Source organism: Sander lucioperca, chromosome 22, assembly GCF_008315115.2.
Source record: "Sander lucioperca isolate FBNREF2018 chromosome 22, SLUC_FBN_1.2, whole genome shotgun sequence".
NCBI lineage: Eukaryota > Metazoa > Chordata > Actinopteri > Perciformes > Percidae > Sander > Sander lucioperca.
The window spans coordinates 25,640,166-25,658,665 of NC_050194.1; the positions used below are offsets into that span (position 1 = coordinate 25,640,166).

The 18,500-nt window shown below is 43.3% G+C and overlaps 1 protein-coding gene across 7 annotated transcripts in view; it reads right to left on the minus strand.

Moving 5' to 3' along the window:
* baiap2b (BAR/IMD domain containing adaptor protein 2b) overlaps positions 1-10,151 on the minus strand; it is a 102,466-nt gene extending 92,315 nt beyond the window's left edge. For 6 of the 7 annotated variants that reach the window (XM_031314837.2, XM_031314834.2, XM_031314833.2 and 3 more), the window contains exon 1: positions 9,864-10,150. In XM_031314837.2, the coding sequence (XP_031170697.1) occupies positions 9,864-9,911 (48 nt within the window). In that variant the 5' untranslated portion in view covers positions 9,912-10,150. Of the gene's footprint in view, positions 1-9,863 lie in introns of all 7 variants that reach the window. The other variant, XM_031314839.2, reaches the window with a different exon arrangement.
* Positions 10,152-18,500: the final 8,349 nt, after the last annotated feature.

Genomic DNA, 18,500 nt, shown 5'->3' on the forward strand with positions numbered 1-18,500 from the left:
GCCAGTGTGACAATAGCCGTGCTAAAGCTGCACTGCTTCGACGCCCTCAGGAGATGTAAATTCAGTGCCTATCTGGTGTGTGTGTGTGTGTGTGTGTGTGTGTGTGTGTACGACTGTGTGTGAATGTGTGTGAACTCAGCCAATTTCCCTTTCAGATGAGCTCTTATCTGCATGCCGGCGAGCACAGGCAAGAGCCAGCAGCCCCCTATTCCATAGACGCAGCTTTAGAAGGAGACAGGGCGGAGGGAGGGGGCACTTCCGCCGCCATATATAGAAGTGCTGGAATTCCCCCCATGACAGGGCAGCCCATTTTTATTCCCCTCACGTTCGGCTCCTACCATAGGCAAGCTGACAGAGTGGTGGGGAGAGGCGAGAGCGTGGAGGTGACGGGAGGGAGGGAGTCTCCACCGTCACCATGTGAGCCAAGTTGATCATCGTCATCGCCTCAGAGTGACGCAATAGATTTTATCTATACGCAAGCCGTTTTACATTTACACACGCACATGTGAACGAGCATGTACTCACACCAACAGGTATGTTCACAGTGCAGGTTCACACGTATGAATGGCCAGCTCAGGATTTTATTTTTTTTTTTAAATGACAGGGAGTGATTCATTTTGGCAACATTTCCTGTGCAAAGACATGACGTACGAAATTGTATCTGCACTTGGGATACCAGGATGTGTTGCATAGGGTGTTTGGTGTTTTAAGCCCCCAACGTCGTCTTCCAGGCAGCGCTGCATGGAAGGCACTATGGTTAGGCAAGGGTTAGGGTTAAAGTTAGGTGCCTTGAAGTCGACAGTCACAGCGCTGCCTTGAAGTCAACGGTGGGGGCTTAAAACACCATTGAGCGTTGCATAGCATACCTGTCTGTGTGCGTGTGTGTGTGTGTGTGTGTGTGTGTGTGTGTGCCATGAAATTTGAAAGGATGCAGACGGCAGTGAGATCATGGTGCATTTCATCATTTAATCCCCTTAGCACACCTCGTCATCCCTTCTTGTCCTCTTCCGACCTCAGGTTGCAGATTAAATTTCCCTCTGGAGCTACATCTCCAATCAAACACACACTCTGACACACAAATACACATACTGCAGAAGAAAATTACAGCTATTTTCTTGCCTTTCTTTCAGTCCTTTCCCCCCACTTAATTTCTGTCTAATTAGAGTCAGAAAAGAACAGTGAATCTACACTCCTGTCTCCTCACCCTCCCATTTATTCTGTTCCATCCTCTGTCTGTCTGTCTGTCTGTCTGTCTGTGGAGATCTGTCCCAGTAACTTTCCTTTCATCGTCTGCCAGCCTCCACCTCTCCTCTCTCCCTCCAGCTCAAGTTGGATAACTTACAGATGTGCTAACGGCTGCTGACGTACTGCACACACACAGCAGATGCCAACAGTTATGTTGGATGACAGCTACGAGAGCTGTGCTGTAACAAAGCAGTTGGCGGATTCTAAATAATAAAAAAGGATATCAGTGTACACTCCTGCACCTGTTTTGGGATCCTGCCTTCTGGATGTTGATTTTGGGTCCAGCCCGTGCTTGAAAGACACATTCAGTTCATGTAAAAAGCAATGTAAAAACAAGCTGTACAGAGCATCACATTTCTTTTATAGACATTATGTACAGTTTGCCTAAACTACATCTGTATAAATCAAGACAAACAACTGGGTACATTTTGTTCTTTGTTGGTGTACTTATTCCCACAGATAACTGGCAAAATGTGCCCAATAATATATGACGTTGAAGCATTTTTAGCTCCAGCTACAAGCCTTCAAAAACATCACTCTAGCTCGCTCGACCACATACTGTGCTTGCAGGTTCAGACCGTTCTAAATCGGTTTCGTCTGGTCGGGAATCTTTGAAGCTGGGTAAATAAATCCATCCGCCCCATGACCGATTTAAGTTTCACTTACCATGATCCGTGACCGACTGTCGCCCCCACCCCCCACCCACATTATTCGACGATCAGTCGACGACAGGCAAAACTTGACAATTCTGATTCAACTACGAAAACTCTTAGTCGGGGACACCCTACAAATAAAATGCATAACGCAGGTTAAAGTGCGCGACTTTAACACTGTACCCTTTGCTACCCACCTGCAATGCTCCCCTCTTACATAACACACCCCACAACACTGTCAGAGGGTCCTATTTTAACGATCTAAGCGCACGGCTTGAAGCGCCTGGCGCAGCTGCCTTTAGGGCTGCCACTGCCCAAATCCACTTTTGCTACTTTGACGGCGGAAAAAAGGGTCCGTGATCCGGGCGCATGGTTCTAAAGGGTTGTACTTAGTGTCTTCATTAATCAGAGGTGTGTTTTGGGCGTAAAATACAATCAACCAATCAGAGATCATCTCCCATTCCCTTTAAAAGCCAGGCGCGTTTGGACCTTGGAGCATTGCTATTATGATGGAGGATTTGCACCGTAATATTTTTATTTGTAATCTTCTGCATGTGTGTGTGCTGCTGTGCGTCCCTGTGTGTGTAACAAACAGTGTGTGTGTGTGCGCTGTGCACGAGTCTAGGAGCATTTTACTAATGCTCTGTTAAAATAACAATGAAATGCTACGTTATTGACCTTAGACCAGATTTTTGTTGGTCAATGGCGCGATTACTTCCCGCTGCCTCAAGATAGCAATACGCCCAGAATGCACCTGAACACACCTCCCTGTAAGACCAGCACGCCCATGGGCACAAAGATGGGTGCAGGTGCATTTGCTATTTAAACGACGCGGGCGCTGGACGGGAAACTGACAACTGCGGTCTTAAACTAGCAAAGACACTGGCGTCTGGCTACGTGCTGCGCTGCACCGGGTGTAAGACAGGACTCTGAGAACGTCACAATGACGCTGCCCAAAGATCAGTAGCGAGGCATAAAGCCAGAACAAAGCCTGGAGCTTGAGGAGGCCGATAGTGTTCTGCAGGGACAGGAGCACAAAGCCAGCGATGTAGCTCTGAACAGAGACAAAAGAGGCGAAAGCAGTGTGACTAATCAAGAGAGGAGAAATCATTGGTTTGAAACAATCCCACTGGAGGAATCCTGCCTGAGCAGAGCATTTTGGATTCAATATGCTTCCCTCCACATGAGAACGGAGGCTAGAGGCTTGCTTTCACCTCAAATGAACTCACACCAACGGAAAACGTAGCAGAGCAGCTCAGTCTGCCTGGTCAGTACCGGGGCTGCACATGACGGCGAGGCCTCTTTTCATAGTGTAGAAGAGGGAAGAGGGGGAGGGAAAAGATACTGATAATGGAGCTATCTGCCAAAAAAAAAAAAAAAAAAAAAACTCCCTCCCTCAGTCCATCCACTGCTGCGCACCGAACAGACGCCCTCCCAGTCACCTGCAGTGCTTGGCCTGCAACAACAGCTGTGTGCTAGGCTAGCATCTGGGCTGGAGAACACACAACCAACAGCCCATAACTCTGATAAGACAGCATACTAGATCACCATGCAATTAAATATTGATGATAGAGCTGCAAAGACTAATCCATGAGTTGTCAACTGTTAACTTAATCGCCAACTATTTTGATCAATCGATTAATCGGTTAGAGTCATTTGTTATGAAAGAAATGTAAAACTTCTGATCTCAGCGTGTTAAATGTGAATATTGTTCTAGTTTCTTCTCTCCTCTGTGACAGCAAACTGAAGATCTTTGAGTTGTGGACAAAACAAGACATTTGAGGACGTCATCTTGGGCTTTTTGGGAAACACTGATCCACATTTTTCACCATTTTCTGACATTTTAGAGACCAAACAACTAATCCATTAATCCAAATAATCAACCGATAAATCAACGATGAAAATAACCGCTTGTTGCAGACCAAATTCATGAAAAACTGGCTGTGGTCATCGTGCAAACTATATAATATACAAGTTCTGTCACAGTACGGTTGAGAAAACAGCTGGAAAAGTAGTATTCATGACTGTAATTCTCTGTTTTATGTAGACATTGGAATGAAAAGAGAGAAACCTGAGCAGATTGTACTTGTGTGACTGTTGGGTAGTATTACTCACAATCCCCACACATTGGACAAAAATCCCTCTCTTGAGAACAAATAGTTTTGGCACTGCCATAGTCTTGTGGAGGTTGGACTTGAGAATATGAAAATATTTACAGAGGGATGTGTGGCTCCAGTCACTTGAGTGTGTCGGTGACAGTTAGGCAATACAAATATTCTCAAAAAAGGATTGATGCTGTTTTATAAAGCTGCTGAGACACGTGAACTGACAGCTTCTGTAAAAGCTTCACAACATAAAAAAAAAAAAAAAAAAAAAAAGTGAATTGGTTTCTTTGTACAGTTGAACGTCCCAACAGCAACACGGAATCAATAACGTTACAAAAAAAAATGCTGAACGTCACCGCCACCAAGATTAGTATGTTTTCAAACAACAGAAAATAGTGAAAAATGCCCAACGCAAGTTTCTGGAGCCCAACATGATATCTTGACATTTTTTGTTTTGACCAACCAACTGTTCAAAACCCAAAGATTAAGGTTATTAAAGCTGTAGCGCGTAGTTTCTGTCGCTGTAGTTTCAGTTTAATATCGATCGGCCACACCTGATTAGATCTGTAACAATTCCAAATTTTGATACAATTAATTGTCTCCGAAATAATTGCAACTAACAGTATCTTTGGGTCAAATTTAAAAAGATATTTATTTATGTATTACTTTTTTAAACAAGTTTTGAATGAATCCCAGGATCCATCTTTTGGTTATATATCACTGTCATGTGACCCAGGTAATGTAATAACACAAGTACACAGCCTACGAAGTAAACTACGCCTCTTTATTATCATAAAACATTTCTAACTGTATCCCCCCTTCGTCATTTTTGTTGCTGTGAACGTGTTTAGAGTCAAGCGCCAACAACTAACAAGTGAAATAATAATAAAAAGATATAGTCCGACCAATAATCACTTATATAATTACAATTTGGCATATCTAAGCGCAATCAACAATTACCAGTCATACGTCTTAAGACCTTAGCCAATGTTAGCAAATAATTGCAGTTAAACAAAGAAACCGCGATTATTTAAAAAACTTTATGTATTAAAATGATGTAATAATTGTTCTAGGCCTACACCCGATCTGGCCATGGAACTCCTCGAGATCCTCCATGAGGAGCTGGAGGACGTGATGGGTAGACGGACGCAGACACACAAACACATACAGTACAAAAGGAAGCACGAAGAATCGATCAATTGACCAGCTGATCTCTCTCTCTCTCTGATAATCCACTCCCACCATCGAACACAACCTCGCCTCTCCCTGACACTCGAGCTTTCATTCAACAAACAGAGCCTGCAGCACTGTTGGGATTACAACGCTTGGCTGAATACGCTCCTGAACAAACATACATACATACAGATGGTGCTTGTTCAGCAACCACAACAACCTGAGAATACACAGTTTACACACACATTGTCAGTGGGTATTCAGCGTTACTTAACACTTCGATCCACACCCAACGGTGAAGTTCCCCTTCATTATTTGCATTTTCTGATTGGACATTGCGTGTCATTACAGAGCCAGATACAGTGCCAGCCACTCATCAGTACAGTATGGCTGCTGACTAACACACATACAGTCGTGAGACACTGCCCCCACACACGCATTCACCAGTGTGAGTCATCCAAAAAATTACATTCAGCAGCTCTCGTTTCAGCAGCACAGCAGTGAGGTTACGGCTTTGGTCCTCTACAGTTCTTGTATTCTGGCAGCTGATAGTCGAACAAACAGCATAGATACGGAGCTGCTGAAAAAACTTTATCAGGCGAAGGGTCATCGTGCTCAGTTCACATAGTTACTGCCACCTGGGAGTAATTACTCTTCTCCTGCCCTGTAATGGTAGCTGCTGGGGAGAATTATTCAAATATCAAATCTCTATTGACAGACCCACCTCGTAATTATGCTTTTGGCTACACAAACTCTCTTCAAAATCGCAGCACAGATGACGCTGACTCACATGCAGTTGAGCACAAGTCATCCCTGGGAGAAGAAGGAAAAAAAAAAAAACTTATAATTCCTGACAGGACTTAGGTATCCAAAATGTATGTCCAATATCAGTCAATCGGCATGATTGCCCATATTTGTAGGTCTATTTCGATGCAGATCAAAAACATTTTCTACCAACCAGAGTACTTTCTGCTCGACACATCAAAAGGTGTAGAGCTGCAAAGATTATTCGATTAGTTGTCAACTATTGAATTAATCTAAAACTATTTTGATAATCGAGTCATTTTCAGCTTGTTAAATGTGAATATGTTTCTAGTTTCTTCTCTCCTCTGTGACAGTAAACTGAATATCTTTGATTTGTGGACAAAACAAGACATTTGAGGATGTCATCTTGGGCTTTTTGGGAAACACCGATCACCATTTTCTGACATTTCAGAGACCAAACTAATCCATTAATCGAACAAATTAGCGACATATTATTCAACAGTGAAAATAATCGGTAGCTGCAGCCCTAGTTGTGATATTATGTTGTGTAATAGATGTTCCTGATCCCCATCTCTGTGCTGCATGATTTAAATCGTTGACATTTGCCGCCTCTACCTTCTCTCCTCAGTGAACCAACAGACTATCTAATGGGAGCCGGCACCTCTGGGCCTCTTCATCTTCCATGCATTTAATGAATTAATAAAGACCTGTTAGTTTCTCTAACATCGCAACCACAGACACACACACACACGCACAGACACACCATTGGATCGGCTCAAAAACACTCGGGGCGACAGCAGCGATCGTCACACCAGCAAGCATCGGTCTGCTACAATCAGCGGCCAGCAGAGGGTCAAGCTGGCAGCGGCGCTCTGTTTCCCCTCGCTCCTGCTGACTCCGTAATGATGCAGCCTGCTGATGACAGGAAGAAGCCCCACTGCTGCATTTCTGCATGATGGCATTTTCATTCTCCACCCCTAGTGTTCTCCTGCCAAGGCACTGCAACCACGGCTGGAACTACCAATTCTTTTCATTGTGGATTAATGTGTCAGTCATTTTCTGGATGAGTGGAGTAGCTGTTTGGTCTCTAAAATGTCAGAAAAATGGTGAAAAATGTGGATCAGTGTTTCCCAAAAAGCCCAAGATGATGTCCTCAAATGTCTTGTTTTGTCCACAACTCAAAGATATTTAATGTATTGTTATAGAGTAGGGCTGGCCAATATATCAATAACATATCGATAAATGAGGCTAAATATCGACTTACATTTTGGATATCGTAACATCGCAATGTGACACAAGTGTTGTGTTTTCCTGGTTTTTAAGGCTACATTACTGTAAATTGATGTCATTTTCTGTACTTAACAGACTGTTCTGTTATTTGCCTTTACCCACTTAGTCATTATATCCACATTATTGATGAATATTTATCACAAATCTCATTGTGAAAATATTTTGAGGAAGCACCAATAGTCAGTTTTAGTTTTTTGTCATAACATATGACTCAAACCAATTTAACTATTATTAAAATAGTTGGTGATAGTTGGTAGAGCCGGCACACACATATAGAGGTTTATTCCTCGACGCAGAAGGTCCAGGGTTCGAGTCCGACCTGAGACGATTTCCTGCAGGTCTTCCCCCTCTCTCTCCCCCCTTTCATGTCTGAGCTGTCCTATCCATTAGAAGGCCGAAATGTTAAAAATTAATCTTAAAACAAAAAAAACTGTGGAAAATGTCCATCACACATTCCCAGAGCCCAATATAGCGTCTCTAAATAGCTTCACTACCCGAACAACAGTCCAGAACCCAAAGATCCTCCATTTAAAATGATATCAAACCGAGAAAAGCAGCAAATCCTCGCATTGGATTGGCTGGAAACAGAGGGTTTGTCATTTCTGATTGATACATGACAATCAACTAATCACTTCAGCACTACTTTTCATACAGAAACTGCTTCATGATACACCGTAGTCCCAGCCCCCCATTCAGTTTAGATTCTGTCCACCTTCCTCTGCTCCCTCCTCCTCCTCCTCCTCTTCTTTCCAGCTATTAGCGATCCAAAGAAACCTCCTACAGGTCACAACATCTGGCGCCTACTCCTTGATCACCATTGATCCCTAATTAGAGCTTCTTCAGGGAACGAGCGGGCATGTTGGTGTTTATGTGTGTGTGTGCTTTCATGTTCAGCTTAAAGTCAACCACAATCTGAAATGACCCCAATCATTTCGTGGTAGCCTCTAAAGTCTCATTTTCAACACCCTGCCTCATGGTGGGTCATATCACGATATCCAAACTGTAGAGTAACACCTCTCAGCTCCTCCTCCTCCTCCTCCTCTGCTGAAGAGAAGCTTTGTTGTAGAAATAACAATGGAGGACCTGAGAGTTTGTCATCTTTTGCCTCTCAAGTTTCAACAAGTGCAGGGTGGTAAGTTCAGTCGGTGTTGAGAGTTTTAGAACACCTCTGACGTTGAACAACTTAGTGTTTTCGGGGTGTGTGTAGTGTTTTCTCTCCTTCCTCTGACTCGAGTCATCTAGCTGCATCGGTATTGAACTATTGAACCTAGCATCACAGCTTGTAATTCCAATTTGAGGCAGGGGTGGGGCTATAAGGGGGACACGGGGGGCACGGGGTGGCACTGGCTCCCCCTCAAGATCCATTGGGCTAGAGTGCTGTCAATCTGACAATTGTGATTACCATTGGATCAGAGTAGGCTACTATAACTTGGCTGCCTGTTCTGACAATCTTCCCAGCCCTTGTCACATGACCAATTCCTGTTTCCATAGTCTCGCATTGACAGACCTTCCTCCGGAGGAAGGTCTGGCTAGTCTAAACCTCTATGAATCAATGATGTGTGCTCTCCCTCACCCAGGTAACATCTAAACCAGCTGCTTGCAGGAGGGGATGGGGGGGCGCGAAAGCTTCTCCTCTGCAATGTGGGAGCAACTTGAACTAAACTGCCCCGAGGCAAACTGTCAGTTTGGTCGCAGCGAGATGAAACTACATGACAGACTTCTGCACCATTAGGGCTGCAGCTAACAATTATTTTCATTGTGGATCAATCTGTGGATTATTTTCTGGATGAATTGTTTGGTCTCTAAAATGTCAGAAAATGGTGAAAAATGTGGATCAGTGTTTCCCAAAAAGCCCAAGATGACGTCCTCAAATGTCTTGTTTTGTCCACAACTCAAAGATCTTCAGTTTAATGTCACAGAGGAGAGAAGAAACTAGAAGATATTCACATTTAACATGTTGGAATCAGAGAATCTTTGACTCAAACCGATTAATTGACTATCAAAAAAACGATTAACTTAATAGTTGACAACTAATCGATTAATCGTTGCAGCTCTGTGCACCATTATTGCAAAAACAGCATTAGAGTAACCAGAGATAGAGGGGAGGCTGGGTGCTTCCAGAGTGGTTTAAACAGATCAATGAATCCATTCACCGCCGATGATAGGACTACTGTTCAGTTAATTGATTACTTGTCTTGCTGCTGTAATTTGACTTGAGAAAGTGATTTGAAGACATCACTTTTGACTGTAATAACTTGTGACAAGATGTATTAACATTTTTAACGGGCTAAATAATGAACCAGTTAACCTTTAAGGAAAACAATCAGCTGCATGAGTAGACTAACACCAGTCTCTGCATGTGAGCTAGATTTACGACCAAGTGGTCTCAGATGTGAGCCAGCATTTTCGAGGGAAAAAATACAACCTTTTTCTTAGAAATTTCTTTCTAATTCCATCATAACAGAAGAGGCAGTTCTGACAAGACGTGGGCTGAGAAGTCAACTTAGTCAAAGTTATCCTTTGGCTGTCTTTTAACCAGCCGTAGCCTATACCGGTGCAGCAGGTGTCTCTCCGCGGCAGGAGGACGTGTGCTCATCGGCAGGGAAACAAACTACCAAACATGCCTTCTCACCTTGTAGACATTCTCTGTTATACGGTGCACCTCGTCGGTCCGGGACATCCTTGCTGGAGAGTCAGTCAGAACCACAAACTATGAATTCCTTTTTTATGTGAAGCTGAGATGATTTTTTTTCCGAACTGTGACGGGAGAACTAGCGAAAGGTGTTGGCGGGGAATCGCGTCTCTGGTCCGCCGGAGACAGAGAGACAGGCTCGTCTGTCCGCGGGATCCCTGCTTTTATAGGAAAGTCCTCCGCTGCGCCCACACCGGCTCCCCACGCAGCCAGTTACAGTCCGTGGCTGTCGGCTGGAGCGCAGAGGCGGACTCACTTCAAGAGGGGCGGTGCTGCCTTCAAGGGAGGTGGGAAATATTAAGCTTATGAACTCCTCCATTGCTGGTGAAAACATAGAACAAGTTCTGTTAGATATTTTAATGTTTCCTACATCAAGGCAAGTCTTTTTATAAGTAATTAAAGTTAGGGACCAAATCAAATGGCATATGTGTATCTTTGAATCTGACCATTCTTAGGTAATGAAAGAAAAGGAAAACAAATTATATTAATATAAAATTATGATATAAAGTATATTGTGTAGGCCTACTATATAGTGTTTTGTATTTTTTTTTATTAAAATAAAACATTGTATAGAAATAGTATGTAAGTATAAAAATATATTTTATTAAATATAAATTTAAATAGCTATGATATATATAGCCTAAAAGCCTTAATAATCTATATTTAGTGTTTCCTGAAGAAAGTCAGCATCTATCTATATTTTTTAGGACAGACCATTTTTGGCATCTTCACAAATTTTGTGCAGGGCAAGAAATGTGCCAAAAAGTCAAATTCTTGAAGTCAGGTTGACGGGACTTTCTCCTTAAAGATTTTAATTATCCTAGCGTTTATCACTAATTTTGTCCTAGTCATTTATTTTAAACATCTCCTCTTGCCACTCTTCTTTCTGCTTCTCGTATTGTCATTACTTATCTAAGTAGCCTAATGACTAACTCCAACCCAAAGCAGCAGAAAGTGTCACACTTGTACTTTACGGTGAGTCTGTGAATGCAGCACAGCATTTTTTAAAGAGCCACGCCTCCTCCGCTGTGTCACACGCTGCCCACGCGCCGCCTCTGCTACGACCATTCAGAACAGAAGACCTGACCGAGCACCTCCAGACATATTAAGCCTGTTCAATACTGTATGATTATATCTATCCAAAAATCAAATCACTATGATATGTTCAAGATATTCCTGTAGGCACATTCCCTCAAATAGGCACCTGCCGTTCCTGTGGCTGGATTTAGGCTGTATAGTAGCCTACCTATTGTTTTTAATAAATAATAGGCCTACATCTGAGATACTGTCAAGCCGGAAGGACTGTTTGTGTTGACCATGCATTATTTAATATTCCTGTGAGAACAGATAACTGTCTATTTGTTTAACCTGCTCTATATTTGTCTTTGGTTCCACTCCTTCTGTCTGAGTGAGCTCAGGTTGGGATGAGTGGGATGGAGCCACGTTTTCTTAGATTTTAAAGCCTTGTATGGTGGGTTGGGGAATCCCACACATCACGACAAGGGCGTAACTTTGGGCCAACATTAGGGGGGTTTAGATCTCCACCTATCTAGTGAATTACAAATTATAACCGGGGTGTCTGGTGGTAGCCTGGCTACGTACTCCGTCTGGGTTTGCGGTATATTCTTGGGTTTTCTCCGGCCAAATCTTTACCGGTCCAATCAGCGAACAGAGGGAGTGGCTGAGAACGATGACGTTGAGATCGTGCGCTAGTTTGAGTTGTAGTTCCGTAATGGCGGCGGAGAAAGATGCGAGCGAAGCCATTCGGTCCGTTGTGGCAACGCTGCCGAATATCCAGAAGTTTAAGCCCGAGCAAGAACAATCTTTGCTGAGTTTTGTTGGTGGCCATGATGTTGTGGTCCTCCTCCCCACGGGGTTCGGGAACAGTTTGATTTTCCAGCTCGCTCCGTTAGCGGTGAAGGAGTTGGCTAAGGCTAACGCTAGCGATGCTAAGCCGACGTCACGACCAAACGTTAGCGATTGGTTATGGCAGATCCAGAGTGGCTCTGGGCAGATCCAATAGTTTAAAACTTCAACAGAGTACCCGCCTTCAAGGAAGTTAACACTTGTCAATGGAGAGTGGCCAGACTCTCTGGACAAATGAAATGGACCAGGCTAGTGGACCAGAGTCTGGTAGGACCAGGCTAGTGTACCAGAGTCTGGTAGGACCAGGCTAATGGACCAGAGTCTGGTAGGACCAGGCTAGTGTACCAGAGTCTGGTAGGACCAGGCTAGTGGACCAGAGTCTGGTAGGACCAGGCTAGTGTACCAGAGTCTGGTAGGACCAGGCTAGTGGACCAGAGTCTGGTAGGACCAGGCTAATGGACCAGAGTCTGGTAGGACCAGGCTAGTGTACCAGAGTCTGGTAGGACCAGACTAATGGACCAGAGTCTGGTAGGACCAGGCTAGTGTACCAGAGTCTGGTAGGACCAGGCTGATGTACCAGAGTCTGGTAGGACCAGGCTAGTGGACCAGAGTCTGGCAGGACCAGGCTAGTGTACCAGAGTCTGGCAGGACCAGGCTAATGTACCAGAGTCTGGTAGGACCAGGCTAGTGGATCAGAGTCTGGTAGGACCAGCCTAATGGACCAGAGTCTGGTTGGACCAGGCTAGTCTGGTGGTCGTCCCGCAGGACATTTTGAGCATCAAACGCTTCATTTCCTGCATTCTGGTGAATTTTTCTGCAACAATTTGTGCCTTTTCTGCATGCAACTGTCTTTATATATGTCAATATTATTATTATTATTATTATTATTATTATTATTATACTTTTTGCATATTCAAAACATTACACGTGATTCGGGATGTTTTTTTTCTTTACGAATTATGCGAACAAATGACGCCTATGCATCACGATCTGAATGATCTTTGAATGAGAATTTTTTTTTTAATAAAAAGCAGAAGATAAAAAGAAGACCGGTGTGAAAGGACAGTCACTCTTTTTCTATTCTGCAAATAATAAAGTGGAACCTCAGCGAACACCCAAACAGGCTGATTTGGTTTTGATTGTCCCAGCTGATTAAAGCAGACCCCGAGGAGACCAAACTGCAGACGGTTAGTGAAAATCAATCAGGCTGGCGTGTTTGATCTTCACCAAAGCAAATAGAAACACTGTCAGCGAGGCTACTGATTTATTCCTCTGTGACTATTCAACAATTAGTTTCCAGAACTGAATGTAGGTTTATGTTTTTACTGATTGCCAATCAGTCCATCTTGAAGTCTAATTATGCATAAATAAATCAAGATAAAGAGTGTTAATCATGGTTAGTTCAAGTAATAAGCAGAGCCATAGACTTGAGACTCGAGTCGGATTTAAAGTCACAACGAGGACTTGAGAAAACTCCAAACTTCAAGTCTAAAATTTTGACCTGGAAAAAACCCCTGAATAAAACAGCTACAGACCTTGAATATGTAATTCTCAGGACTGTGCAATGAAATAATTTGACACTAAAAACACAGATTTAAGAGGATGTTCAAGTACTGCGTCATTTAAATTGTCAGCGTTCAGAGACCAGAAAGATTTGCAAGTAACTTGCGACCTGGTTTTGAAGACTTGAACTCAAACTGAGCTTCAGATTGTCTGTATGCAGAGCTGTTACTTTGACTCGAGTCAGAGTTAAGTCACAAAAATGATGAGATGAGACTTGACTGCTTATTGAGGGGGTTTGCCATCCCCCTTGCACATAATATTCCGTTTTTTTATTTACATGGCTAATGAAAGTGAATATTCCACTAGTATTCCCGTTTACATGCAGCCGTGCAAAACAGGATTTGGAAGTGTTCGACCGATGGCGGACTTGTTGGAGCGCGTGAACACAGCGTCCCTCTTTCATTCCTTCAACCAGCTTCTTGAAAAGGTCACCGTTGCCGCTCCAAAAACCTGAAAGTAAATAATCATAGTTTCTGAGTTATAGTGGAAATGAATGATTCCCCTTTTGGCTGGGGACCCTGTGGAAACCTCTCAAGGACTTCCTGCCTTCGGGGCAGAGGGTAAATTGAAGTGTGGTGCTATTTTGAGCCTTGTTAGTGGTGTAGAAGCCCGAAGGCTAGCGTTATAAACTAATCACCGGTTTGCGCTAGCTTGTTTCAAGCTAGAGACATTCGATTAGCATGAAAACATGTCCCAGAGAACGGTCGACTCAGTACACATATGTTATTAACCCCTAGGTTCATTTTGCGCAGGAATTGTACTTTAAGAACCACTGGCTTATAAGGAATAGTTTGACATTTTGAGAAATATGCTTAATAGCTTTCTTGCCAATGTTTAGCTGAAAAGATTGATACTACTTTCACATCTGTACATTAAAACTGACCGAACAAACTGGAAAAATGACAAGTTGTGTTTTTTACGGGGGGGTGTATGGGCAGGAATGTTTCTTGGCTGAGTGCAGGACAACCAGACTAGCTGTTACCCCCTCTGTTTCCAGTCTTTATGCTAAGCTAACTAGCTGTGTAGCTATATATTTAAACTAACTAGATACTATGTTTTAATTCATGAACTTTAGTTCTGTTGGCAGATTTTATTACTTTTGGACGAAGCCAAAGTTAGTCTTAAAACTTGACCTAAGACATTTTTTTTTAAATTATTTTTGTTGGTATTTATAATAATAACTTTTATTTATATAGCGCCTTTCAAGAAACCGGTTGATCTCAAACCAGAGACCTTGCAGAAAAATTGAAAGTAAAAACATTCTGGTATCAAGGCACTGGTTAGCCCTGGTTAACTGATTTTAAAACTGTTAACACAGCTATGCATATGTGTGTGTGTGTGTATTCAGTACACAGTGAAGGTGGTCAGGTAGGCAAGGACACACACTCCCTCACACACCTACATACTTGAAGCATCCATTCAGCAGCATTTGACTCCCCTTCATGCCCATCCTACTCACCATCGTCCTCTCAGCCTATTTAGCTACGCTTCAGATCCACGTCTGATTCATCAGCGTGGCGCTCTGACATTCAGGTTCCTGTTTGTGTGCGTCGCCCACTCCCACACACACCACCAGTGGTCTTGTAGTGCTCAGTCAGCTGACGAATGAACTAACCGATCCATTCAAGTCAGTCCAGTAACGAAGACAAAGACGCCAATTCAGGCTCGCAACAGGTCCAAACGAAATGTCAGAACACATGCAGGCATTGTGTAATGAAAACACTTCCAAGGCTGTTGTAAGCAACATTTAACGGTATCTTTTGAAAATGTCTAACTGATGCTTTAGTCCAGTAGGAGCAAATAGAAAGAAATGCAGATAGAAAGGGTTTAGATGGGTTATCTTGTCTAAATCTAACCTTCCAGCATCTTCATTTGACATTAAAATCTAGGTTTGAGAGATGGCCAAAAGTATGTGTACAATGTGGTGCCCTGGCTCACCTGGTTGAACTGGCGCCCCATGTGCAAAGGCTCAGTCTTAGCTGCAGCAACCGCAGGTTCAATTCCAACCTGCGTCCCTTTGCTGCATGTCATTCACCCTCTCTCTCCCCTTTCCTGTCTGTCAGCTGTCCTGTCGAATGAATTACCCCCAAACAATCCTTAAATTATGTGGACAATCATTACACCCAAAGGCCAATGTGTTCTTGAAAGTTATAGAATCGAAATTGTTTTTTTTAAATGTTCTAACAGCCTCCAGCCCTCCACTCATCTGGTTTCAGACACCACATGTTGAACCTGCTGCAGGGATTTTCTCCCATTCAGACATAAGAGCATCACTGAGGTCCAATACTGATGTCGGTGTTCCAGTTCATCTCAAATGTGTTGGACTGGGTTTAGGTCAGGGCTGTGTGCAGTCCTGTCAACTTCTTCCACACCAAACTGGGAAAGAATATGTTTGCGGAGCTGGCTTTGTGCACGGGGACACTGTCATGTTTATAGGCGTAGATTTTGGGGGTGTGCGTACATTTGCCCCCCCCACCATCCACCCAATAAAAACAAAGTAGAAGTAAAGAGGCCTTTTATATTCGACAAATTGCTAGAACGCAACTCATAGACGCAACAATGCCTCGGGTGAAGTAGGCAGGGGCGTGGCACAAAATTCTGGACCCTGCAGAAAGGCATTCTCTATGGGCCCCTCCCCGCATCCTACAGCTATTCATTCTAGCATCTTTTTGGGCCCTGGGTACTCAGTACCCAGTCCGACGCCCCTGAAAGTAGGTGGTGGCAGTATGCAACCTCAAAAATAACGGTTGTAATCTGGCATGACACAGAAAAAAACTGATAAAGCAACCATGCACGTTTAAAGCATGAAGTACCGAGACATTTCCACCTTAAATCGATTCAAAAAAGGTACAAATTGGAGCATAAAAATTCACTAAAATGCAGGAAGTGCCCCCAAATGTGTTAAATGTTAAAACCTAACCTACGCCAGGTCATATTGAAACAGAAAAGGGACAAACACAAACTGTTGACAGTACCACTGTCTTCTGTAGCATTATATGTTCTGCCTTGTAGCATATGCACCGACTCAAACCAAATCACATCCCTCCCGACGGATACTTGAGAAAATATTTGTCGCCATCTGGTGTTCAATTGTGGAACATTGTAATTGTGGCCTGCAGTGTGGCAACAGAGAAGATGACAATAAAAAAACTGTTTTATTGTAAAAAGAATGTACACAGAGAGAGAGAGAGAGAGAGTAAGGTACAATTTCCAAAACCAAAATCTAAGACGACCGGTGTGATGCTGCGCCGATGAAATGACGTCTGCAGCCTGTCAGTATTAGTCATCATTGTTTTCTTCTGTCTGTGAGATTAACTGATTTACAGATTAGTTCTTCAAAGATACACAAGCTTAAACCTCATGAATATAGGCCATCTTTTTTGGCTGCAATTTACCACAGATCTATACAAGCGAATTGCAGCACAGGAAAATAATTACAGGCTCCTGTGATAACACTCGTGGGTAAAGATGTGTCAAGTTATTATTACCTTGAAGGGATTAACGACTGTTGTCTGGGCTCCATAGGTAAACCCACAGATGATATGATTAGCCCGTTCTCCAATGACACTGAACTAATCCACAAGGGGAGCAGAGAATTAGATTAGTTAAGCTGCTAGAAAGCGGGTCAGAGTGAGGGAATATTCCGCGAACCGGATGCTTATGCAAATGTGTCGGTACTTTAGAAAAAGTTCCCGGGTGGGTCAAATAACTGAAGGCGAAGCCTGCCAGCTGGGGACGACTTGAGGCAGACAATGCCTGTACTGTGAGAAGATAATGCCTACAAAGCACGAGTTATGTTTTCATAACACATAACCTCATCACCTGCATTAAAGGGCCAGTTCACTAAGATTACAAGAAAATTTCATCACTCATGCTGCTGTCTGGGAATGCAGATAGTTTTGGTTTCATATGCCCAGATTTTAAAGTCTGACTGAAATCACATTGTCATTCCTTTTTGCAGTTAAAATAATGTCAGTGTTGGTCAATGTTTTTATTAATACAATAATGAAAATAGGGTATTTGGGGAAAGTTCTCCATCTACGTAGACACAAAGCTAACAGTATTCTGACCAGGGATGCACCGAATCCAGGATTCGGCTTTGAATTCGGCTGAATATTGGGCTTTTTGACGGGGTTGGGTTTCTGCCGAACATTAGAATTTTTTCCACCGAACCAAACCAAACCCTACGCTTGTGCTACGCTGGTCGACGTAATGGCGCCGCCGTCGATTACGGGACGGTGTTTACGTAGGTGGAGTGTTCAATGCAGCAGGCTGTGAGAAAGTGAAAATGGAACTGGTGAGCAGAAAAAGTTGTAGTTTGGCAGAACTTTCAGTCAAAAGAAGGCCATTCAAGTCCAGCTACATGTTCAATCTGCAATGCTGATTAGTCTGGTGGTGGCGAGGACCCTAAACTATACACAACATCATCGCTGTTACAACATCTGGTAGGAAACATCCGGAAGAATACGAGTTGTGATGAAGGAATCTACAGACAGCAGCTAAAATGCAGCAACTTCAGGTACAGCAAAGGAAGGACAGTCACTGTTTACTTCATTAATGAGTTTACTGTGTTCATGGACTGAGGATGGGACGAGGATTCAGTATTCGGCAGAATCTTAACCAGTGGATTCGGTTTTCAGCCGAACCCCATAAATCTGGATTCGGTGCATCCCTAGTTCTGACAAATGGGTGCAGAGATATGACGCGCCATCATGACACCAAAAAATATATGGAATATAAAGGTCTCCCTTTTGGTGTGTCCTATGTCCTTTCTCAACATAGGACATGTGATTTACAGAGCAGATATGTATGATGTAGGAGACAAAAAAAAAACGGTTTGATTTCAGTCGGATCTCTAAATGGTGTGCACCGTTTTGCTACAGTTTCCGTGGTGAACGACATGTTTACTGTTTAGCTGTGATGGCGTAGCATCAACACGTCTGGGAACGAGTGTTTTTGGAAATAGTACTTTAACAGCGGTTGTTTTTTTTGAAGAAGAATTGCCTCGACGGTGCTCCTCTTTCCTAAGCTCCTCCTACTACGCTCGCCGTAGTGTCCCTGGGGCGAGGATGCGTGAGCCAAAAATGACGCCATTGTCTATTTTTGCGTGAAGGCTTTGCGAGTTGTCATCGTATCAAACCCCGCCCC